Source organism: Aegilops tauschii, chromosome 4, assembly GCF_002575655.3.
Source record: "Aegilops tauschii subsp. strangulata cultivar AL8/78 chromosome 4, Aet v6.0, whole genome shotgun sequence".
NCBI classification, from domain to species: Eukaryota; Viridiplantae; Streptophyta; class Magnoliopsida; order Poales; family Poaceae; genus Aegilops; species Aegilops tauschii.
This window is the reverse complement of record NC_053038.3, coordinates 423,453,912-423,480,311: the sequence shown is the minus strand read 5'-3', so window position 1 is coordinate 423,480,311 and position 26,400 is coordinate 423,453,912. Positions and strand designations below refer to the sequence as shown.

Genomic DNA, 26,400 nt, shown 5'->3' with positions numbered 1-26,400 from the left:
CGTTGACTAAGCCTCTTCCACGAGCAAAACATGATCAGCACCAAGACCCATGGGTGTTAGAATCATTACTATATAATCTAGATTATTGACTCTAGTGCAAGTAGAGACTGAAGGAAATATGCCCTAGAGGCAATAATAAAGTTGTTATTTATATGTCCTTATATCATGATCCACCTCCCAAGGTCACGACAGGTGGCGTGCTGCATGTGCACCACTTGTCGCAACCTGGGAGTTTTTTCTTTTTCGTAGATCCTTTTATTCAAAACAATTTATCTCTTAAACAATGCGTCGAAATCTCGATCCATTTTCACCGTTGGATCCCTCGCGTCAAGATCTTCAAAACTAGATCTCATGTTGATAGGTTTTGATGAACTTTTTTTCATGAGAAAAACCAGACAAAAAATCAGATCGGGAGCACAGTTTATTCCCTTTCCGAAAGCCATTTCCGAGAGGCACGGTTGTGCCTCTCGCGGAAGCAAACTCGTGCCTCTCACGTAAGCAAAATCGTGTATCTCATGAAAAAAAGAGAAAACACATTTATTTTTTGTTTTCAAGAGGCACGGCCGTGCCTCTCGCGGAAGTAAAATCGTGCGTCTCGCGGAAGAAAAAAAGGAAGAGAAAACATTTTTTTTTCGTTTCATAGAGGCATGAGCAAAATCGTGCCTCTCGCGGAAGAAAAAACGCGTTTTTTTTCATTTCCGAGAGGCATGCCTCTCGCGGAAGAAAAAAAAAGAGAAAACACATATTTTTTTCGTTTCAGAGAGGCACAACCGTGCCTCTCGCGGAAGCAAAACCGTGCCTCTCGGGGAAGAAATAACTTTTTTTTGTTTCCGAGAGGCACAATTGTGCCTCTCGTGGAAGCAAACCATGCCTCTCACGGAAGCAAAAACCGTGCCTTTCATGAAAAAAAACGTGTTTTTTCGTGTAAAAGAATTTTGAATTTTTTTATCCAAAAGCTAAGGAAGACCGGTGAAAAACCAAAAAGCCAAAAAAAATAAAAAAAATCATCTAGAAAGCTGAAAACGCGTGCGTAAAAATAAAAAAATCCGAAAGAAGCGCTCAAAGCGCGACATATGGCAGCGGCTGAGTCCTCAAGTGACCCTTGAGGGGGTTGACATCCTCTGCAGTACTGTACGGTGCAGTACAACGGATGACATGTGGGGCCCCTTAAGGAGGCTTGGAACGAGTGCTTTTTAGTTAGTTGCTCTTAGTGTCTTACAGCTCAACACGCTCGTGGGGCTTATATGGGCTGCAGTACCCATGGCCCTTTTTTTTAATATGTAAATTGTATTCGCAATAAAGAAATAAATATTTGTGTACTATAAAAATAAAATAATTTATTTTATTAAAATGTTCATGTATTTCTAAAAATACACTATTATTTTAGAAATATTCATGCAACTAAAATAATATTTATGCATTATAATAATGTTTGCATAATTTAAAATCTACATATATTTAATGAAATATCAGTACTAGTATAATTATCATAAAATTATATACCTGAATAAATGTTCATATAATTTTTAAAACATTCATGTTTATAATTTAATATTCATTTACTACCTCTGCAACTAAATACAAAACACCCATTTAAACCTCATGAGCGGGTTCGGCTTCAGGACATTAAGCATATTCATTTTTAGAGATATCAAATGGGATCGGATGTGGTGGCCAGATGCGCTGACATTTTTCATATGAACTATCCCTTTGTACTGTTCGCTGATAAGTGGGATTCACGAGTCGTATAGACGCTGTCAAGGTACGCGAGTGTCGTATACACTTGCTCAAAAAAAAACTAGAATTGAGCCGTGCGTGCATGCTAGGACACGTTCTGGCAAATATTTTTCAACTTACAACACCAAACCACATATGCGATACAACTTCACGTACCATCAATGTATTTACCTCTTAAATCATGCCCATATTGCGTCAAAGATACTATTCACGGAAACTTCTCTTAAAGCCATTCAATTACTTAGGGCCTCCTCCTCCTTCTTTAAGAAAGAAAGTTAGGGTTTGTGCCTCACGCCGGCGCCGGCGTAGGTACGCCTCATCTCCGGTGGCCCTAGGGCCATGGAGGCGCGGTGAATCCGGGTAAGGGCCGGCTGGAGGACTCCGATTTTAGTCGTTTTTTTCAATCTTGTTAGGGTTTGTGTCCTATTCAGGAAGGCGAGACGACGGCGGCTCCCTGAAGATGGAATAAAGGTCTCCCCGCCTAGTCCCCGTTCCGGCGGTGCGTCTAGCATCGTTGGTGGGCGTGTGGAGGTGTGTCTCCGGCGGATCTATCTTTGGTGGATTTGCTCAGATCTCGTCGTTGTTCGTCTACATTCGTGTGTCTTCGGTTTGGATCCTTCCAATCTACGTTATTATTCATCGGCGGCGGTTGCTGTTCTGGGGTGCTGGTCCTATGGGGCCTTAGCACGACGACTTTCTGACTGTCTACTACAACAAGTTGTGCCCGACTCCGGCGATGGAGGGGCGATGACGGCGGCGCGCCTTCGGCTCGCTTCAGTGCTTGTAGTCGTCGCTAGGTGGTCTACGGATCTGGATGTAATATTTATTTCTGGTGTTGTACTGTCATGATTGAAGATGAATAGATTGAAAGTTTTTCCGAAAAAATAAAAAAATAAAAATAAATCATGCCCATATTTCCCAGTTATTTAGTATGCTAATGACACAATTATTGTTATGCCTACTATTGAGAGCGAACTTCAGCAAGTCAGAAACCTCATCCTACATTTTTCTGCTGAGACTGGAGTGAATATTAAGTACAACAAATTAGCGTTGGTCCCTATCAATGTATCTGATGCTCAAATTCAAAACCTATTAATATCTTGGGGTGTCAAAAAGGATCATTCCTTTCACTTAATTTGGACTTCATCTCAACACATCAATACCCAAAACTGAGAATTTCACCCCCATTTGTCAAACAATAGAAAGAAGACTTGTTGAGTGCTACAATCTTTTATCCTGTGATGGAAGGCTGCAGCTAATCAAATATTTGTTTTCTTCCCTACCAATCTTCTTCATGTGCACCCTAGCACCGCTGGTCACTATATCCGACCAGATTAATAAATATCTCAAAACACTTTCCATGGAGAAAATTTGGACAAGAATACAATGGGCCTCCTCAAGTCGCATGGGATAAAAGGTTTGCAAGCCCAAAAGGCACGGGGACTAGGCATCCTGGATACAGAGATTCACAACAAAGCTCTGCTCATAAAACTCTTGCATAGGTTCTTTAATCAGGAAAATTTGCCTTGGGTTAAACTTGTCTGGGAAGCTTATTATAGCAATGGCCTCCATTTAAAAAAAGAGCCATACTTTTGGTGGAAGAATTTGCTTGAGCTTATTCACATTTTCAAAGATCCTGCAACTTTCATAGTGTGCAATGCTAGCTCTGTCCTGTTTTGGCATGACCCTTAGTTGGAGCAACCCCTCTCTCGGAAATACCCTGAATTGGTTTCTTTTGCAGTCAATGATAGAGACACCACGTGGATTTTGGAACATAGTTCTAGGTGCACCCTATATAGCATTTTAAGTTTAAATATAAAAAAATCGAGTCAACTGCAAGAAACCACCACATTTGTGGCTAGGTTTGCAGGAAACTACCAAGTCGTTAATCTGTTGCAAAAAACACCGTAAAATCTCTTAACCCGTTGAAAAAAGCACTGAACAGCCGGTTAGCCTCGTTTGATCTCTTTTCGGACAGGTGGGCCCCGAAAACGCTGACGTGGCGTGACGGACAGGCAAATGGCGCCGTTAGGAACAAAACGCTCAAGACGCCGCGCCGGTCGGTCCTATCGGTGCTCTCCAGACAGATCCCCCGCGCCCTCTCTCTCTCTCTCTTGCCCCTCTCCTCTGTCTCCTCTCTCTGGCTCTGGTCGCCGTCGGTGAGAAGCCAGCTCGCCGCTGTCCGCCATGGTTTCGTGGAGCGACGATAGCGAGGAATCGGGCTACGAGTACTCTTCAGGCGGCTCCCCTATCAAGGTTAGTGATGTGTACTCGTAGCTAGGGTTCTTTGAGCTAGGGTTTCGGTTTGGGGATTTTGTTTTTCCTGCTCGATTTGAACCCGTGAGATGGATTTTGTGCGTTTCTTTTGTTGATGTAGATCCCGGCTACAATCGAGGACCCGAACTACTCTGGTGTTGACGATGAGGTGATGGTGATGTGTGAGCATGGCCAGCCGGCGAAGAGGCATGTTTGCTTCGAAGGGATTAGCACTAGGAGGAGGTTCATTGCCTGTGGACTTGATGTGAGTGGTAGCTGTAGTTTGCTCATTTTGTGAAGAAACTATAAATTGTTCATATGCACTGTTCATTGTTCATGTTCACTGCTCATTGTTCATGTTCACTGTTCACCTAGTAATTTAGTTAAAGGTACTGTCATGTACCATACCATAGTGACTGAGTGAAGTAAATGAATTGTTCATACATATAAATGAACAACACCACAGTGATATAAATGAAGTAAATGAATTAAATTGTGCTATTAAAAATTAAGTACATAGATATAATATTAAGGTATCCATAGTGACTGAGTGAAGTAAATTGTGTTGTTAAAAAGTATCATAGTGCATTGTTCATAGATATAAATGAAGTAAATGAATTGAACTGAATTGTATTGTGCTGTTAAAAATTAAGGTATAAATGAAGTAAATTCAGTGTAGTATGCTGTTAAAAATTCAGATATAAATTCAGAATTGAGCTGAATTGTGCATGTGCAGTATACTATAGTTGTTTTGAATTGGACTGAATAGAAGTGAAGTGAAAAAGGAAGTAAATGCATTTGTACTTGTTGTTTTGCAGGAAGCAAGCAGTTGTGGTGTTGTTCAGTGGGTAGATGAGGAGTGGCCAGAGCATCTGCAGAATGCTCTTCACAAACTATGGCTTTTGTATGAGGATTGCCAGCGTGCTAATAGGATGGCATGTCTGGAACATTCATCACTTGTCCACAATCTCACATCACAGAAGAACAAGCTACAGGAGACTTATGAGAAGCTTGTTGAGGATGTGAACAACCTACTTGATACCCAGGACAATATTCCCAAGGAAAATGAAGTCCAACAAGGTGAACATGAGGAGATCACTCCTCCTTTGGACAACAATATTTCAGCTTTGAAGGAACAGCTGGGTGCAATGGATGCTGAGAACAAAGAACTAAAGCAAAGGGTTGACCAGTTGAAGAGCATTCAGGTTGCCCAAGGTAATGTGATTAGGAATCTGAAGTTTGCTCATTTGAAGGAGAAGGAAAAGTTGAGCACTGAGAGGAGGAATTTGGAGTTTCACATTGCTGGTCTTGTCAAAGCTAGTGACAAGAACAAGAGAAAGCTGAAGGACATCAAGGATATTTGTGATGAAGAGTGATTTGTAATCTGACCATGTGGGTCATTATCTTAAGTTTCAAGCATTAAACTATGGCTTGTAATGTGTGAACTAGTGGCAGTTTGCAGTATTTGAAGTAGGGTGTAGCCTTGAACTATGTCTTGTAAGCTTTGAACTATGGTGTCATGATGTTAACTATGTTGTTAAGTATGATGTTAACTATGGTGTCATGATGTTAACTATGTTGTTGACTAGAGTTGTTAAGTATGATGTTAACTATGGTGTCATGATGTTAACTATGTTAGTGACTAGAGTTGTTAAGTATGATGTTAACTATGTTAGTGACTAGAGTTGTTAAGTATGATGTTAACTATGTCACCCTAAATGATGGAATGGGGATATGTTGGATACCGTCGACGTCGAGGCACCCTAGATGATCAAATTAGGTTATCTTGGATACCGTCGACGTCGAGGCACCCTAGATGATCAAATTAGGTTATCTTGGATGCCGTCGACGCCGAGGCACCCTAGATGATCAAATTAGGTTATCTTCGATGTTGTCGACGCCGAGGCACCCTAGATGAACAAATTAGCTTATCTTGGATGTCGTCGACGTCGAGGCACCCTAGATGATCAAATTAGGTTATCTTGGATGCCGTCGACGCCGAGGCACCCTAGATGATCAAATTAGGTTATCTTGGATGTCGTCGATGCCAAGGCACCCTAGATGATCAAATTATGTTATCTTGGATGTCGTCGACGCCGAGGCACCCTAGATGATCAAATTAGGTTATCTTGGATGCCGTCGACGCCGAGGCACCCTAGATGATCAAATTAGGTTATCTTGGATGCCGCGACGCCGAGGCGCCCTAGATGATCAAATTAGGTTATCTTGGATATCGTCGACGCCGAGGCACCCTAGATGATCAAATTAGGTAATCTTGGATCACAGTAGTAGCCACATTCATCACACTTATTAGCAAACAATAAGAAAATTAGGAGCCACAACTAACCAGAAAGTACTCAACCAAAATAAAGATGTTTTGAACATGAACAGCTAACCAGAAGCAACACCAAGTTTTCATCACAGACCAACAAGTCCACTAGGTACCTTACATGAAAGTACTCATGACAACCAGAATAAAGATGTTTAGAACATCAACAGCTAACCAGAAGCAACACAAGTTTTCATCACAGCCCAACAAGTCCACTAGGTACCTTACATGAAAGGTGTCATCACAACCAAAATGCAGATGTTTTGAACATCATCAGCTCACCACAAATTAACACAACTTCACCTGCTCCCTTGAGAACAGTTGAACCACTCAGACATCTTAAAGGATGGCTTCCTCACTCTTCCACTACCTGCAACTCTTGGGGGGATGAACTTGTTTCTTCCTCTTGGCCCAGCAGCAGTAGAGGAACTTGGACCAGCACCAGCAGTAGAAGAACTTGGACCAGCACCGGTAGTAGAAGTTGTAGTCCTTGTAGTTTTAGCTTTCTTTGTTGCCCTTGTAGCAGGAGGAGCAGCAGCTGCAGCGGGAGCAGAAGGAGCTCTCCTTGGTGCACTGGGAGCTGAAGCAGGAGCTGAAGGAGCTCTCCTTGATACCCTTGGAGCCCTTGGAGCTGGTGGAGCTGGAGCTGCAGTTTGAGCAGCAGCAGGAGCAGAAGGAGCACTTCTCCTTGGTGGCATGGGAGTAGGAGCAGATACAGTTCTGGGTGTATCATCTCTCCTGCTTTCCTGAAATTACAGCATACAAATGTTAGAAACTGGTATGTGAAATTGTACAAAAACCTACAACAATAGTTACCTGGTGCTGGTTCATTCTCATAGCTAGGGCTGGTTTAAGAGCCTGCTTGCAACTAGTGTATCTATGCCTAGTCCTATTGCAATTGCTACAAGTGATAGTTGCCATCCTAGATGTATCCTTTGGAGCTGGCTTTTCAAACTTGCTCTTTCTCCTCTTTGTCTCTTTGTTTCCTGGCTTTTCTTTGAACACTGGTGGTTCAATGTCAGGGGTTCTAGTCTTTGGCCACAAATCAGGCCCAGGCACAGGGAAAACTATTTGACTATAAGCTGCCTTATACATTGGTTTCTTGAAGAAATCATGAACAAAATCTTCTGGTTGTAGTTTTGCCTTGTTGATTGCAGAAACACCATGATTGCAAGGTACTCCACACATGTCCCACTTCATACAACCACATGTATGTAGCAACAAGTTAACTGCATATGTGCTTTCTCCACTTGTCACCTGGAAGAGATCAGGTCCAGCTTTGATAGACTTACAAAACCTAGAATGATGTTTTGCTTCCTCTAGCTTCTCAGCATATGTTGGGCATATCTGCCACTTAGCAGTCTTAGTCTTTGTCCTATTTGCATTGAACTTCACTAACAGCTTTGTCCTGATCCCATCTACCATAGTTCTAATGGGTTTGGCTCTGACATCAAGTATCATCTTGTTAAAAACTTCACTTATATTGTTAACTACCAAGTCAGTTTTGCAATTGTTGTCCATGGCATGCCTAGCCCATGTATGTTTTGGTATCCTAGATAGCCATTTCCTTGTCCACTATTGCAAAAGCAATGGGAAATATGTTATTGTTTCCATCTCTTCCAGTGGCAGCCAAGATTTGCTGCCCTGTTGTCAACTTTATGAAGCAACCATCAACACCTATCATACAAGATCACAAGTAGATTACCAACAAATTAGTGGGTGTGCACATATAAATGTAGAGTCACTATTTAATTAGTAGGTGTGCACATACCTATGAATGGTCTGCAACCATTAAGGAAACCCTCTTTGCAAGCATTGAGGCAGATGAACAAGCCATGGAATCTTGGGTTTTTGCTTGGATGTAGTTTCAGATGCTTTGTTGTGACAATGCATCTACTTCCTGGATTGGTTTCTAGCACAGCTTCTAGGTAATCCCTTATCCTATGATATTGTGCCTTCTGATCTCCTAGGACTACATTTTTAGCTAGCTTTCTTGCCCTATAGGCCATATGTATAGATACCTCTATTCCATGCTTTTGCTTCAAGTTTGAAATTATAGTCTGTACAAGTGTGTTGGGGTCTGTCCTGAACTGTTGCTCACATTCATGTGCCAACCACTTAGCAGCAACTTTTGTGCTCTCTCCTACTACTGGGCAGCTGTGGTGCAAGTTCAGTTTCTTTATACAGAATGTCTTCTCATGTGCTATCTGAGAAGCTGCAATGAAAAATGGACAATTCTTAAATTTGCAGACAGCTATAATCCTGTCTGGACAGTTCTTGTGGAATGCATGGTTCCTATTTTGTGAGATGTGAAAATTAAGAAGTGCCCTCCTGAACTGGGTCACATCTAGGAAACAAAGCTTCTTCATAAATTGCTCTTCTAGGTTCTCCCTTTGCTCATCATACCAAACTCTGGGCTTCTTCTTTTTAGCCCTGCTCTTCCTATCAGCTGGAAGCTTCACACATGGTATTTGAGCCCCATCATTGTCCTCCTGACTTAGGTCACCAGGGTTGCTCTCCTCATCAGATGAAAGAAACCAATCTTCCTCAATAATCTCATCCAAACTAGCATGAGATCTTGTAGTTGGCCCCTTTCTTTTACTTCCTCTGCTACTTCCTCCTATGCTGCTCCCTTCCTCCTCCTCCTCCTCCTCCTCTGGTGCCTTCTCCTCCTCCTCCTCCTCCTCATCTGCTTCATATGGCTCATCCACATCAGTGTCCCCTTCAATATGATGAAGTGGATCATCTCTATGCTTCTTCATTGCCTCAAGCCTAGCAATTATATCCTCATCTGCTAGTAAATCTGTGTCACTGTCACTATTAGTGAAATCTTCAACCATTAGCTCTAGAAGTTTTCTTTTAGCTGCCTTGTGTTTCTCTTTTTCTTTCCCCTTTTTCCTGAACTTCTCAATCTCTTCATTCCTCTTATGCTCCATCAGTTGCTCGATTTGCTCTTGATCTTGGTCTTGCTCCATGAAATACTCATGCCTCTCTTCACCAATCTCCATTGCAAATTCTGGTACTGGTGCACACTTCTGCTTCAAAAATGAACTATCCTGTGTGTTAATGACCTGCACTAGCACTGGTTGTGGCTTTGTTGGGCTAGGAAACAGTACTCCTGCTGTATCTATCTCATACACCACTGGCACACCTATTTCAGATAATGGAACCTGCTCCTCACAAACTGGTCCAATGTTCAAATCACTAGGTCTTGGAGCATCACTTCTGATGACTGTTATGTTCACCACCTTCTGACCTTTGATAACTAGGTCATCCAACATTTCCTCCACCTTATCATCATTTGTCAGTTCTTCCATACCTGAAACCCCAACACCTGGATCTCTGACATAATACATAAAGTCTGTCATCCCATATCCTTCAAGCTCTATTAGTGCAATCAGATTGTAAAATGTGATATCATCCACATTTAGGCTTCTTTCAAGATTATTTCTGTCATGGAAATGGAATCTGACTTCCCACACTTCATCATTCAATCTACAGTTCAAGTAAAGCAATTCAGTTCAAGTAAACAATTCAGTTAAAAGTTAAAGATTCAGTTAAAAATATAGTTTCAGTTAAAAGTTATATATTCAGTTAGTAGAAACAGTTCAGTTAATGTTTCACTTAAAGACTTAACTAAAGTTTCAGTTAAAAATACAGTTTAAGTTAAAATTACAGTTTCATTTAAAAATTCAGTTAAAAGTTAAATATTCAGTTATATATTCAGTTAGTACAAACAATTCAGTTAATGTCTCACTTAAAGATTTAACTAAAGTTTCAGTTAAAAATACAGTTAAGTTAAAAATACAGTTAGAGTAAACTATTCAGTTAAAGTTTTGGTTAAAGTTTCAGTTAAAGTTTCAGTCCAAAATACAGTTAAAGTAATTTGTTCACTTAATAATTCAGTACAGGATTCAGTTATAAATTCGGTAACATTTTCATTTAAATATTCAGTTGTAAATTCAGTAATTGAGTAGGTTGAAATTGAGTTTAACATTCAGTAATTTCATGTAATTGAGTAGGTTCAAATTGAGTTTAACATTCAGTAATTTCAGTTAATGTTTAGGTGCCTACTACATACACTTAGAACCCTAGAACTACATAAACACTTCACTTACATGTCTGACCACATAAACAACCTACAAAAATAATCCTATAACACTAGAATCACAAACACTTAGAACCCTAACCTGAGAACCCTAACCCTAGAAACCAAATCGAGGTACGGAAAGAGAAAACTTACGAGACACCGCCGAAGGAGGATGCGTAGTGATGGCTCCCCTCTGGATCTTCCTTCACGGCCTTGGCGAATGCCCTTGGCGCCGCGTACTCAACACAGTAAGACGGCGACGGCGGCTGTGGAAGAGGCGGAGCCTGAGATGGGTTTGAACTGCCGCAAACCTCTGTTGGATCTGCAGGAGCACCACTGCCACCAGATGCATCGCCAGCACCACCGCCACCGCCATCATCACCGCCACGCGAGGTGGCCATCACCGGCGGTGAGTAGGGGTGAGAGAGGAGAGGGGAGCAGGGCGAGAGAGAGGACAGGGGCGCGGGGGGGACTATCTGACAAGGAACGACCGACGCGGCGTCTTGAGCGTTTTGTTCCTAACGGCGCCGTTTGCCTGTCCGTCACGCCACGTCAGCGTTTTCGGGGCCCACCTATCGAAAAAGAGATCAAACGAGGCTAAACGGTTGTTCAGTGCTTTTTGCAACGGGTTAAGAGATTTTACGGTGTTTTTGCAACAGATTAACGACTTGGTAGTTTCCTGCAAACCTAGCCACAAATGTGGTGGTTTCTTGCAATTGACTCAAAAAAATCAAACAATTCTATTTTTTTGTGTGCGTGGCAAACATGGCAAGTGTTCTACTTATGTATGTAGTTTTGCAAAAAAATGACTTCAGTGTTCTTCTGGACGAAAAAATTGCAGCTTTAAAAATCTTGAATAGTAACTTTTATGTAGATCATCGGCTTCACTGGTAAGTATTAATAGCAAAAACTTGCAGGGCCTTAGCAGAGGTCGTGCAGACCACATCTATTGTGCTCGGGTTGATGAATACTCCCTCCGTTCATAATTATAAGATGTTTTGGATATTCTAGTATGGTTTACACATGAATTGAAATGAGTGAACAAACACACTAGAACATGTCTATATACATCCATTCAGAAAAAAGTTAGGACATCATATATTTGTGACCAAAGGGAGTACTTTATAGTTGTTGGGAAAGAAAGTGCTCCACTAGTAAGTATTAATAACAAAAGCGATAGCTGTATCTTGAATATAGCTTGAATATAGCAGAATGTATTATGTGATTCCTATGATCTAGCTTTGTAGATCCTTCCCAGGCCTGATCAAGTAACTTGTGTTCAGGTTATGATAAAATCAGTAAGCTCATTTTTTTAATAGAAGGGCTAAACAGAATCAACCTTCTACATATCTTCACCAGGACATATTGTACATAGATTTCAAACTGATATTTCAAATAAAAAATAAAATAAATAGAAAATAAGAAGATTCTAGAAAGTATTTGGTAAATACGAGAACTCACTCATGGAACAAGGATCTGCATGATCACATCCAGGGTGAACCTTCACAGACAAACTTAAGCGCTCTGCAGATTCTCGCACTTCAGCTGAATCTACTCTACTACTTCCTATAACCCTTGCTATGATATTTGTACTGAAGGTCAAGAAGCTCCCTATAACCCTTACTGCACACCATCTTCCAATGTAGTATGCCCCTTTTATGAAGGCTACCTCTCCATTCTGGAGCTGCTTCAACTAAACCTTGCCTACCTCAATAAATTTTGTATTCACATCATGGACATTGATACAATAGATTTGAGTAAATCTTGAGTGGCACCTAATACTCTGATTATTTGGTAGAGCCAAAGACGAACAGGAGGCTTATAGGCAATTGTTTGGGTGCGACTTGGGGGATTTACCTTTCTCTTACCTAGGTATTCCAATCCACCATCGAAAGCTGACTAATAGAGAATGGAAGTGCATCGAAGACCGGTTTGAGAAGAAACTGAGTTGCTGGAAGGGCAAGCTCATGTCATACGGAGGCCGATTAATTCTGATTAATTCGGTGCTCACGAGTATGCCTATGTTTCTCTTATCGTTCTTTCAAGTCCCAGTTGGTGTTAGGAAAAGACTGGACTTTTATCGATCGCGTTTCTTTTGGCAAGGTGATGATCTAAAAAGAAAATACAGACTTGCAAAATGGGATATCATCTGTAGACCGAAAGACCAAGGGGGTTTTGGTATTGAAAATCTTGAAGTTAAGAACATATGCCTTCTTAGCAAGTGGCTGTGGAAGCTTTCTTTTGAGACTGATGCCATGTGGGCCCAAATCCTTCGCAGCAAGTACCTACAGACAAAATCCTTGTCCCAGGTCACAGTCAGGCCAACTGACTCGCCTTTCTGGAAAGGACTGATGAAAGTCAAACAATCTCTGTTTAATAGGACAAAGGTTGTTATTGGCAACGGTGCTAGTACACGCTTCTGGGAGGATACTTGGCTCGGCGAGACACCCTTGGCCATTCAATATCCGTCTTTATATCGCATTGTTCAACGACGTGAGGTGTTCGTTGCTACGGTGTTTCAATCCATCCCCCTTAATATTCAGTTCATACGGTCGTTAGTGGGCAATCGTTGGGAAGATTGGCTCCTTCTAGTTCGGAGACTAATGGATGTACATCTTTCTCAACAACCCGATGAATTACGCTGGAAACTAACTAGGTCTGGAGTATTCACGGTTAAATCAATGTATATTGATGTAATTAATTCGAGCTCCATTCCTACCTCCAAGCATGTTTGGGCTGTCAAAGTTCCTTTGAAAATAAAAGTGTTTATGTGGTTTGTCCATAAACAGGTTATTTTAACCAAGGATAACTTGATTAAGCGTAATTGGACAGGACCTACGAGGTGTAGCTTCTGTGATCAGGACGAGACAATCAAACATCTCTTTCTTGATTGCCCGTTTGCCAGAGTCCTTTGGCGGACGGTTCACATTGCTTTTAATATTACTCCACCGAATTCTGTCACTACGTTATTTGGGACATGGCTCACTGGGATTGAGCCTGACTTAGCGAGACATATTCGTGTTGGAGTTTGCGCTTTGTTGTGGACTATCTGGACTTGCAGAAATGATTTGGTTTTTAACAGAACATCATGTATTCACTTTTTGCAGGTTATTTTCCGAGCCACGGTCGTGATCCGTTCATGGTCGCTACTCACTCCGATGGAGGCCAGGGAGCATTTGGTTATTGGATCTATCCGCTGGGAGATGGTAGCTCGGGATATCTTCAACCGGTTTGGATGGCGGTCATGTAATAGGATAGGCAATTAGTTTACCTATCTATCTTTAGCCAGCCGGTTGTGGCGTCTTATCTTGGCTAGTCTGTGTTTCTAGCCTCTTTAGCTCTGTGTGAGCTGTCTTTTTAATACTTTTCAGTCGGAGACTTTGGAACCTTGTTGGAACCTTTTATTTCGTTAATAAGATGGCCGTATGCATCACTCTGATGCAGAGGCCGGGGAGATCCCCCTTTTCGAAAAAAAAATCTGTTTTCAGGTAAGCCAAAGTTAGCATTGAATGATTCAGCCGAACAGGTTAGTGTGTCTCTGAGTTCTAGGTCTTACAGGGTACTCAAATTCAACAATTTGTAATGGAGCAGAATACAGTGGAAGCAAGAAAATCCGGACAAAGTTGAACAAGTAAGATGTTCACAGACATGTCACATAAATGTTTCAAAAAGTTGAAAGCAAGCTGCACCCTGAAAGTATGCCAATTTCTTACTCATCCTAGCTCATAACTGAAATTACGAGTATCACCACACTCTCTTACCTAGTCATTGCCAATCAAGACTAATGTTCAAATTATTCAAAATCAGATATGGCCCACTTGGTCAAAAGGTCCGGTGTAAATGGTAACTATCCAGCATACCAGGTTTTACAAAATAGTGCAAGATGTTTGATGTGACTGAAGCAAGAATAACTACTGGGTCAGGGCTGCAGGATAACAAAGGTTATGTTAAAGAGAGTTAGATTATCTCGGTAGAGCAGAAATTCCATTTTCCTATGCCAAATTTCCAAGGCACTTCCTGTTCACGTTCTGTCATAGACTCCATATAATTATATAAGTGGATATTTTTAGAGGTACCACACTCAGATTGTAAGTTCAACATTTATATAAAGTAATCATGGTTATGTTCACTGCACTGAGGCCAGTAGATAAAAAAAGGCTGCACAACATTGTTGATCTTATATCTAAATGATGTACATGTGGGCATGCATGCTCCTGATTCATGAGGTAAATGAGGCGTAATGAACAAAGATAATGCGGTTTACATAACAGAGATGAAACGTTTGACTGCACACGTTCAGGATGTTACCTTGTGGCAATAAATTCTGGTAACCCAGGTGTTCAGGATGTTACCTTGTGGTAATAAATTCGGGTAACCCAGGTGTTTGCATATCTGAGGCAACATGCAATCACTTGTCCAGTTTTCTCTCTTCTCACATCTGCTAGTAGATATTTTGTGTGAATCACACTTATGACTCGCCTAAACTTATTTTTCCATGTTTCGCCCATGGTGGTGCCAATTTAGATGCTCTAGCTCCTTTGGAACAGCAATATGTAGGATGCTTCTGATTTCTTTTGAAAACTCCTGCACACAAAAGGCCGAGCTCTTTCAAATAACCTCAAAGCAAAACCAAATGAAACATTAAGAGAAGCGCCTATCTGTCGGGTACCTACATTTTTCTTTGCCATCAGTCAATTTCCCGATCTAAATGTCATATGTCCGATCAAAACCCAACGGCCTACCATCCATCTTCCTCCTCCAGCCAACATTCCTCTCCCTCCCCCACGTACCGCCGGCCGGGCCACCTGCCGCCGCCACCCGCGGCCGTTTGCGCTCCCCCGACCGCCTTGCCGCACCGCCCTCCCCTAGCCTCACCCCACCGCTGTGCTACCGCCGCCCCAAGCCATCCCTCTAAACCTCACCGCCAAACAGACTTTCCGGCGACCCCACACCCCTCGACCTGACTCGCTCACGCCGGCTATCGCCGGCTCCTTCTCGACCATGGCATGGTCTCGCCGGGGTCGGCGCTCCTCAACCCACCCCCGCCTTCAGCCTCGCCAGAATTGAGAATTGACTGACGCCGCAATTTTTTTCAGCCACTAATTAGCAAACGCGAACATTAAGAGCCAAAATATGCATATCGCCACATGGATGCTACCAACTACAAGCGCTTAACATTAAGAGGCTAACCTGTGTCTTCTAACTAAGATGTTCCACCCCACTTTTGTCCGTGCGTCTTCTAACAAGGTAAGCTGCTGACCGGAAGATGAAACAGTACAAGAAAACAATACAGGAAACAAGCGATGACCAGAACGACGAGTAATGTTCAATCTGTCTTTATGTTTGCTATTAAGTTGTCTGCAGGAGCAACTCTCCCCCCATGTCTTCAGTTCAGGTAATAAGTACTGTAATGTAAAGTCTGTAACATAGATGCAGTCTAGCTCACGATGAGATTTCTAGTTCGAAAGGTAATACGCTTAACACTTGGGGCGATCTCATCTGCATGCACGCGCCGCCGCGCCGCGCCGGTCTAAAGCCAAGACGGGGTCTTGACGATGATGCTCCTCAGCGGGTTGGCGACTTGGCCGCCTCCAGCATGCTCCACAAACTCCGCCGGAGTGAGGAAGCTACCATGGCACACACACATGATCCTCAACTCGTCAACTCTGCTGTACTGGTACAGAAAGCCTACAGTCCTCATGCCATTGTGGAGCCCGCTCGTCCACACCAATGGCATCTCCCGCGCCAGGGCCGCGTGTCTCTCTGAAGCACCTTGCTGCTCTCCCCTAGAACCAAGGGTTGCGGCCATCATCACCGCCACTGCTAAAGAAGAAGCGGTTGCCATGACGCCGTTTGTACCCTCAGACCAGGGCACAACAGCTGATGACAGGCTCCGCCCTTCAGCCCTAGGAGTTCCTGTAAGATCAGACACCAACAAACACAATAGGGATCAACAGAAGCAAATCTGATAGTAGAATAAGAACCAACCGCCTCTGAACAACAGCATGTATAGAACAGTCTGAATCTATCAATAGTTGTTTTACAACGAGGATTGGTGTACCAGGTAACATGTCCCAAGTAACGGAAGCCATTCCATGGCCTACAAGTTCTATGAGTTTTACAAAAAGAAGTCCAAAAAAATTAGATGCACTGACCTTGACAAATTGAAAAACAAAGCCTTTCTATGCATGGCAATGGATCATCATATGTACAGCAAGGTCTAGGTAATTCAGTGTAACAAGAACCAACACGTACAGAAGAGCCTGATTGGTAATTCAGTTTAGCATCAAGTGCTTGAATTAACAGTAGTTTTCGAAGTAATCTGGGCGCAGCCAACATTAATTCAGTTTATCATTGTTCCACAAGATAGTCGGAAAGTTCCATGGCCTAAAAAAAGCTTGTGTAGCAATCATAATATTTTGCCATGGGCAGCAAGGCCGGCCGTACGAGCCGCCCGCTCGAGAAACACAAAGAAGTGACGATCCAAGTTAAGTACTGTATTTCCTTATCCGTTAAGTACTGTATTTCCCAAGTAAAACTCAACACGACTCTCAAAAGAAAAGAAAAGGCACAGTATTCTCTCTCTATTATACGTATATTAAAAAATGTAAAACTCGCACTAGTACTGGCGATATATACATGGGCATATGCATCGGGAGCACAGATTTAGGAACTAGGAGTACCACGATAATGCAGCTTATCGTTTGTTAGAAGATCAACGCTGCGTCGGCAAAACCTAGCTGCAGGAGTTAGCATAGTCAGTTATTGCTATCTCTGCAGTTCCTGTTCAACTACACGTTCAATAGGACAAATACTACACGGAGGGAGTATATGCCAAAAAAACATCTTATAATTATGTTACGGAGGGGGTATGAAGAATAATGGAACCAACCTTTTAGGAAATAACCACATGTTTGTTTGGTAATATTAATAGATCCAATCTAGTAGACCCTTTAGCTAATTATTTTTCCAGTCAAAAATAGTTAGTTTAGCCTAAATATGAATCATGTTGACCTAAATATTAAAGGCAAAGAAACAAAAAAGGGAACAATGTGCATCATATGGAAGCATGTTTTGGGGGATCTAGTCGTGGAGAAGGGGCGGGGTTGCTTTGCTCACTTGCACTCTCGCAACCAATCATGTGTGATTTGGTCTCTGGCCGACGACAAAGTGGTGGTGGTAAAGGGGTTGCCGAAATCCATGCTCGAAATGGCTTTTTGCTCGGACATCACTGTCAACTTTGATTGCTGATTCCGACACTCCAAATCCGTGTGGATTCGAATGCTATTTGCCGCATCCAAGAAAATATTAGACTAGCTAAGCAAGCACACATGCTTCACAACGTAAAAGGTGCTTGATATGGCATCGTTGGTGCGACAAACAATCACCGTACTACCATACAACAAACATCTCCGGCATTGCTCGGACATCCTTGCCAAACTTTGGTTTCCAAGTCAACATCCCCAAATCCATGTTGGATTTTAGTGCTGTTTTTTTGTTTAAAAATACATACCATATGATGCACCAAAATCGAATACTATGTTTGAGTCCATGTTGAGCGCATATGTGTATAACGGATTCTTGAGTGTCGGGACCATGAGGCGGGCGTCATTTAACTTGTTCCTCGATGATAGACCTCTAGGGTGTCCATTTTTTTGAGTTTGACACTCTGAATCCGTGTTGGATTAGAGTGCTTTTGACGTATCCAACAATATCATGGTGGACAAGGCACCGAGATCCTCTACCACGTTTTAGTAAGTGTTGGACTAGTAAGCGAGCATATGGGCATTGCGAGGTCTACCGAAATAACGAGAGTCGGAGCTAGCCTGCCCGACGATGTTGAACTTGTTCCTATATGATTTAGACCTCTACGGTTGTCCAACTTCAATTATTGAATCCAGTACCGTGTCTGAGTAAATGTTGAGTAGGTAAACAACTCATCGGGATCACCAAGATACAACGAAATGGCGACCATCGGGACTAGGATGGTCGACGACGTTCGACTTGTTCCTAACCAACATATCACGGGTTTCCAACGTTGATTTCCGAATATGATAGTCCAAATTTGTGTTGGATTTGATTTGAGCGTTACTTGCCATGTCCAACAATCATGTTGTATAAGGCAATGGAATCATGTACCACGTTTGGATAAATGTTTGACTAGGTATCATGTGCTTCATCTTGGATTTGGGTGTTATTCATCGTGTCCAAGAATACCATGTCGAATAGGTTGCTGAAATCATGTACCGCATCCAAAAAAATGTTTGAATGGGTATCATGTGCTTCATGAGAAACAACGAAATGGCAAAGCATTGATGCTACTTCTCCAAATGAGAAAAATGTTATACTAGGTAACCAAGCACATATGTGATACAAGGTACACCGAAATGCCGAGCATCGGGGCTAGGATTGTTGACATTGTTTGATTTGTACCTCAATGATAGACCTCAACAGGTTTCCAACTTTGGTTACCGAATGCGGTAACCCAAATTTTTGTCATACTTGAGTGTCATTTTTCATTTCCAACAATTTCTTGTCGAATAAGGCACTTGAAGCAGTGTACCGCCTCAGAGAAATGTTTGACCAACTATCACTTGTTCCGCAAGATATAGAGAAGTGGCATGTGTTCATGCTACTTTGCTGAACGAGTAAATGTCATACAAGGTAAACAAGCACATCACCACCGCAAGGTTTGCTAGAGCGGTAAGCATCCGCACTAGGATGGACGAAGGTGTTCCGACTTGTTCCCCAGTGATAGACCATGATGGGTTACTTCAGTTGTCAAATAGGACCGCCATGTTGATATTATTTGCCTGTCCAGCAATTTCATGCAAAATAAGGCACCAGAACTGCCACCTAAAGAGAAATGTTTGCCCATGTATCATGTGCTTCGCAAGATACATAGATATGGCAAGCGTTCATGTTACTTCGCCAAATGAGTAAAACTTCACACTAGTTAAAGAAGCACATTGGAGTTGAAAGATATGCCTGAACGGCAAGCATCCGCACTAGCATGGCCAATGATTTTTGACATGTTCCTCGGTGATAGACCTCAATGGGTTTTGAACGTCTGTATTCCTTATATAGCGCCCGAATTTGTATTGGATTTGAGCGTTATTTGCCATGTCAGAAAACCAAATACGGCTCCAGAACCATGTACCACCTCCGGAGAGATGTTTGACCAAGTATCATGTGCTTCGCAAGATACATAGATATGGCAAGTGTTATGTTACTTCGCCAAATGGGTAAAACTTCACACTAGTTAAACAAGCACATTGGAGTCGCAAGATATGCCGAAACGGCAAGCATCCGCACTAGCATGGCCAATGACTTTTGACTTTTTCCTCGGTGATAGACCTCAATGGGTTTTGAACGTCCGTATTCCTTATATAGCGCCCGAATTTGTATTGGATTTGAGCGTTATTTGCCATGTCTGAAAACCGAATACGGCACCAGAACCGTGTACCACCTCCAGATAGATGTTTGACCAAGTATCTTGTGCTTTGCAAGATACAAATAAATGGAAAGCATTCGTGCTACTTTGCCAGATGAGTAAAATGTTGCACTAGTTATCAAGCACATCAACATCTCACGGTATGCCAGAACTGCCGGAACGACAAACATCCACACTAGGATGGTCGACGGCTTTCAAATTTGTTCCTTGGTGATAGACCTCGATGGGTTTCAAACTTTCATTTCCGAATATGACCACCTGGATTCGTTTGGTATTGAGCGTTATTTCTCGTGTTTGACATTATCATGCCGAGTAAGTCACAGAAATCATGCACCACATCCATGGCATCATGTGATTCACGAGATACAACGAAATGACAACCATTGATGCTACGTACTCTAACCACATTGAGGTCGCAAGGTATACTAGTATGGTGAGCATCAGGACTAGGATGGCCACCAACTTCTACTTTGTTCATTAGCAATAGACCTTGGCAGGTTTCCAACTTCGGTTGTCGAATATGACATCCGAAATTTGTGGAAGTTCACTGCTATTGGTGTTGTCCAATTACACCATGTCAAATAATGCAATGGAATCATGTACCGCCTTTGAATAAATGTTGATGTAAGTGTCATGTGTATCACAAGACACAATCAAATGAAAAGTATTGGGCCTAGTCTGCCCAACAGGGTCTAGCTGGTTCCTCGATTGATGTCCAACTATGATTGTCATGTCAACACCCAAATCCATGTCAGATTCGAGTATCTAGGGTGTTATTTTTATGTGTCAAAAAATAACATGTTGAATCGGGCACCGGAATCAGATACCACGTCTGAGCAAATGGTAAACTAGGTTAGCAAGCACACAGGTGTAGCATGGGTACACCGACATGTAGAGCATCATGGCAGCTGCCCCAATTGTTCATTAATTACATAGACCTCAATAGGTGTCCAACTTCATTTGTGTAGTCCGACATTGGCATCCGTCGTGTCAAATTTCTGTATCGAAATCCAATAACACATTCGACTAAGCATCATTCTTACATCACACATACATGCTAATGAGTTGTTTCTGCTTTGTTCCTCTCGACGGGTAGGCGCCCCGCCTCACCCATTACATGTGTGGACGAGGCTCCTCCGTCCATCGTTCCATCTACCAGTTGGGGTCATGGATTTAGCGTTTGGTTCCTTGATGACGACGACGATGGTGGTGGTGGCGGCATGCGTGATAAGCATAATATTTCCCCTACTTCTGGTCCACCTTGTTGGAGACTATCAATGGTGGCTCTGGTCATTGCTCTTCGGTGTGTTGTGGATATGTTATCTCATCGTGTTTTGTAGATGGTCTTCGAAGGCATCGTCGAGTGGAATAGACGACATGCTTCATATCTTGCTCCTTCTCCAATCATCGCTTCATGTCTTGGTCCTCTAGCTCCTTCTTCAACCAATGAACTTCAACTAGCTTCAGCTTCGTCGCGAGCTAGTGAGATGAGGTCTCCCCCAACCCATCCGTCGGGATCTAGGATGGTCATCCAGCCCTCTTTGTCGCGATATGTTCTTCTTATGTCTTCTGGACCGGCCAATGACTTCTCGGCCACTACATCAACAATGTTTCCACGACTCCGGTGGTGTTTCAGAGGTTTAGAGGGAATATTGAGTTTTGCTCACGGCATCGATTTCCTGAAGGACCTGTGCATAATTTGCTGCTTCTTTAGGGATGGTCCTTTAGGGTTGGTTCACTTCAATACATGAACTTGGCCTCTTTGCCAAAAAAAAAGTAGTGAGCTAATAATTGCTTGCGAGGCTGAGGTTGACGATTGCCCATCCAAGCAGCTAGCTCACACCCCGATTTTACCTTGATTTTCCATCTTCCTAAAATGATACACAAATCATGACAGTGTCCTAGTAGACATTGGCATGCAAACAATTGTAAAGAAGATAACTCCATTATAATGTGTAAGTTATCAAATAAGCAAGCCAAACGAGATGTAATACAATTTCTGGGTGGGAAACATCGATGATGATACATCATCTTAGACTCTTATAGCTTGTCAATGCCCTTGGGTGTCCTTATTTAGAAATAATAATACACCTAAGATCCAGCGGCCTAGCTATACTTCAGAACTAGGCGCCTTACCCCATACAAAGTACTACTTTATTCACCGACCAGGTGCAATGGCAATAGTAAATTGCCAAAAACCACCATAATTGTGTCGCTTAGTGCGAAAACCCCCCTGTTTTCTAAAAGTTTGCCGAAAACACCGATTATTAATCACGTTGCCGAAAGCACTAACCGGTCGATTGAACGCGTTTTGACAACGAACCTGGCGCCTCGTCCCCACCGGTCAGTACGATGTGGCAGTTAACGTGGCTCGCATTGACCTGGTTCGACTGGACCGAGTCAGTCAACGTTGCTGCCATGTGGGGTCCATTTGTCATAGGAAGAAAACATAAAATATTCTTTCCCTTTCTCTTTATCTCCCCACGAGCCACCGCCTCGATCCGCCACCACGCACGGGACGACTGGCAGCCGCACCCGCCGGAGCGCCGCCGGCCGGCGAGCTAGGCCGTGAGCAGAGCAAGGCGACAGTCGTGTCTCGCCAGAGTTGGAGAGCATGCGGTTTCCCCTTCCTTTTTTTTCTGCCCGGAGAAAGAGAGCTCCGCCTGAGCACAACCACCAGAGACCGCGCGACTAACGGCCTCTGTCGACCTCGCACCCAATGTCCAGGAACATCGCCCTCCTCCTCTACGTCCTCCTGCACCTTGAATTTGACGGACGCGTCCCGACCGCCACTCGCAGGTCTTCTTCCTCCTCTCCGGCCGGACGTCATCGTCTCCAAAATTTGTCGATGACACTGCACCATCGACTTACTCGACTCCTCCATTGGCTCCGACACGACGCCACACACACGCTGGACAAGATCCTGGCCATGGCCACTCACGCCGCTCCCCCCCAGCGCCCCGCCGTCCATGGCGCGCCGCAACACGTCGACTCCGGCAACACGGCCGCGGCAGCCTCTTAGCCCTACGCCCCTGCTCAACCTATCCAGATCACCACCACCAGCTCCGCCTGCTTCTGCGGCCCGCAGCGGCCATTGGCAGGGAGGTCGTGGCGGAGGCCATGGCGTGCGTCGGGCACGAGGCAGGTGGAGCTCAGGGGTGGGGAAGGAAGGAGAAGAACGGCGCTAGAGGCGGGGCTGGCAATGCTCGGCTCGCCGGAGTCCGTCGACGGACGGCGGCGCAGAGCCGTGCGGTGCGCGTGGCGCGAGCAGCGGCCGGTCGCTGCACACACAACGTATTCGATAAAATGAACAATTGTGCTGACGAGTGAGCCCTTTTGTTAACTTAACGTTTCAGCCGACGGCGTTAATTTGCGGTGCCACGTCACTCCTGAAAGTGGGCCCCATCTGTCATATGTCGCATCAAATGGCTATTAATTGACCGGTTAGTTCTTTCAGCAACACGATTATTAAAAATCGGTGTTTTGTAAACTTTTATGAAAATGATGGGTTTTCGCACTGAGCGATGCAATTGTGGTGATTTTTGACAATTTACTCAATTGGCAAATGGCAAACCCTAACTCTATTTACCTAAAGTGTGTTGCACCTATGCTCACACGTGAGTTCACTGGGAGTGTCTCAGCTAGTCTCGTATTCCCTGCTTGTGTACTTTGAAGAGGTAAACATTTTTTTTCTTCTAAAATTTATGTGGATGTAAAACAGTTCAACGTATATTAAAAATTATTGTGTAAATTTATGTGTCTTCATTCAGGACCACAAGAACGGGCAATTGTTGTGTATCTTCATTGTATTTTTAAAATACACAATTACAAAAAAATTGACAGGGTTACATTTTGAAAACTACTCGCCGTGTATTAAAAATAATTGTGTAATAATAGTAAACTCCGTAAATGTATTAAGACATGTTAAAGGTGTTTGTATAAATTTTAGATTAATTTATGCAATAATTTTTTTAATACATGTTGTAAATTTTTTGAATGCATGACAAACATCTTTCACAAACACATTTACCATTTTGTAATACACGTGAAACTTTTTTCAAAAACATGTTGAACATTTGGTTTCAAATGAACTAGCATATTCCCTAAATCTTAAACTGTAAATTATCTCATTAAGAATTAAGTGGCGTCTTGCCTGTTTGTTAGCACACAAACGCATTGGTAGCACCGAGAGGTCCCTGCTTTGAACATCCAGTTCCTTTAATATCTTGTTCCATTTCCATCTTTAATGTGTGTTGTTCTTCTAGAATATAAGTATAAAATAAAATCTGGTAGTCCATTTTAGAACAAAAGCTGTCACGTGGTGTGGTTAGCGACGGCTGCTCGTTAGACCAGCAGATCGTTTGTTCAAAACCCCACCACTGCATCTTTTCCAGTCTAATTTCATTTGTACTTCTCACTAACGGGTGGGGCCTATAAGGTGGCTGTTTTTAATTAAAATTCAGGGAATTATCTAAAAAAATCTAGTCCAATTTCATTTATACTGTTCACTAGCAGTATGCCCCACCAGGCGACGGTATTTAATTAAAATTCAGGGGTCGTGTGCAAAAAAAAACATCACACACGGGTCAGCCAGCGCCTCACTCACTCCCAGCCACTGACATGTGGGCCATCGCCATGCTGTCATGCCATGCGGACCGCCTCACACACTCTCGGCCACTGCCATGCTGGCATGTCACGCGAACAGAGCATACGCCCGGAGAGACCGTGAGACTGCGACAAACAAATTGGCACTCCCACGGATCTCAAATCAGTCTTACAACAATTTATCTAAAAAAGAACGATTAAACAATTCATGTCCATTATACTGGATAAATAAAAGCATTCATCTGCCGTTACCCCTGACCTAATTAACTAGCACAATATGTGAGATGTATGCACCAGCGCACGAGATTAATTGAGCAAAAAATACCATTAATTGAGCAAAAACAAATACGAACTACTCTACCACATTTGTATAGCAAAGGACAAATATAGCATTATGGAAACACGAAGAAAGACGCACCTTCCACGGGCTCCATCTTGATGCTGCGCAAAGGGGTCGCCGAGGGCTGGACCTCAGCGGCGCAGGCGCTCCCAAGGAAAGGGTTCAAGGTTGCACGCAGCAAAGCTGAGGGCTCCACGGCGACGCCATGCGGAGGGAAACCAGCCCCCTGCGATGAGTTTGTCCCGACAGGCGCGGGCGGCGCCACCGCCACCGATGAGGACCCGGCGAGCCCCTCGACTCTCCTCCGCTTCGCCCCGAGCCGCCCCCCGAGCGACAGCTCGAGGGTAAGGTCCACCTCCTCAGTACCCGACTCCGAGCGCCGCACCTTCTTCTCGCCGTCGTCTCCGCCGCCGACGCCGCGCGGCATGTCCTTCGAGTAGGCGTCCATCGCCGGCGCCGAAGCCACGAACTGGTCGGTTCAGAGGAAGCGCCCGCACGGACTCGTTCGTCAATTGGTGTTGGTGAGAGAAACGATCACGTAGGAGGAGGAGGATCGAGGAGAGGGGCGCGACTTACAAGGAGTGCGCGGCCGAGGAGGGATCGAGGAGACGCTCTGCTCGCCGCTGCCTCGCACGTCGACGGAGACGCTCTCTGTCGCAACAGAAACAGTGTGCTCCTCTCCGGAGGCCCCCCTCGCGGTTTTCGAGGCGTGGGAGTGAAGGGTATTTTCGGAAGCGCGGGCACGGGACGCCGCCCGGTAGGACACTTGTCGTGCCAGGAGGGGGCGCGTGGCGTGGCCCGCGGCGGAGCCGAGCCCGGCCGGAGCGGTAACGCTCGCGGTACAGCCGGGCGCCTGCGGGGCGAACGTGGGGCCACGGGCGAGAGCGGCTGCGGCTGCGCCTGCGCGGCCCCGGAGCTTCAGTTTCAACTCCTGGCTTGTCCTCATCGAGCAGAGGGAGGGGCTTTTTGGCCCGATCTCCGGCGAACTGCGTGCGACCAGCTCGCCGTGTCGACCTGTCTATCTCTAGCTATCTCCATCTATCTCTATCATCTGTCCAGCCGCTTAAAAGGCGACCGTTTTCTGTCTCACGCACGGCAGGGGGCTAGAGCATGGATCATGTTGCGTCGAACAAGTGCCTATCTACATGCTGGACAACTGGCTGTCAGTTTTGAGCTTGACTGTAAGAGATAAAAGAGTTTTTACGATCCAGACTGGGGTGGAATAAGCTAGCTATGCACCAAACGCATTGTGCATTGCGGAGCGGCAGGTAGCTAGAGCTCTTCGATTTCACCCAGGCGCACGTCTCCCAACTCCCAAGTGGAAACCAACGTTGAGGGCTCGTCTCGGCTCAAGCTTGGGGAAGAGCTGCGCCACCGAGTTCGCCAAAGTCGTCGGCAGCAGAGGCGACGGTGGCCGCATCGGCAAGACTGCGACGACGGCCGTCGGCCACAGCAGCACCGGTGGCTCCAGCAAGACCTGGGTGCTTCTCTTCGAGCGCCGAGACCTCTTCAGTGGGCTCAAATAGGCTTATGATTCTTTTCCATGCCATCGCTACGTCCTACGTCGCGGTAAAGTGTTTGTATATGGA

At 44.1% G+C, this 26,400-nt stretch overlaps 2 protein-coding genes across 3 annotated transcripts; one reads left to right on the top strand and one right to left on the bottom strand.

The window, feature by feature from the left end:
* The first annotated feature begins 3,924 nt into the window (after positions 1-3,924).
* On the top strand, positions 3,925-5,369 carry LOC109780211 (uncharacterized). The gene is made up of 3 exons (XM_020338795.2): positions 3,925-3,993; positions 4,115-4,204; positions 4,812-5,369. Exons 1-3 carry the CDS (start codon positions 3,925-3,927, stop codon positions 5,367-5,369), a joined length of 717 nt encoding a protein of 238 aa, XP_020194384.2.
* A 10,363-nt stretch (positions 5,370-15,732) lies between these two features.
* Positions 15,733-25,552, bottom strand: LOC109780208 (ninja-family protein 2-like). 2 transcript variants are annotated; one of them, XM_040387364.3, is made up of 3 exons: positions 25,388-25,552; positions 24,890-25,280; positions 15,733-16,328 (listed from the first exon to the last, which is right to left on the bottom strand). In XM_040387364.3, the coding sequence occupies exons 2-3, from the start codon at positions 25,257-25,259 to the stop codon at positions 15,943-15,945; spliced, it is 756 nt and encodes a 251-aa protein (XP_040243298.1). In that variant the 5' UTR covers positions 25,260-25,280; positions 25,388-25,552; the 3' UTR covers positions 15,733-15,942. The 2 variants fall into 2 exon arrangements, with proteins under 2 accessions (XP_040243298.1, XP_040243299.1); XM_040387365.2 differs by lacking the exon at positions 25,388-25,552 and having other exon boundaries at positions 24,890-25,381.
* Positions 25,553-26,400: the final 848 nt, after the last annotated feature.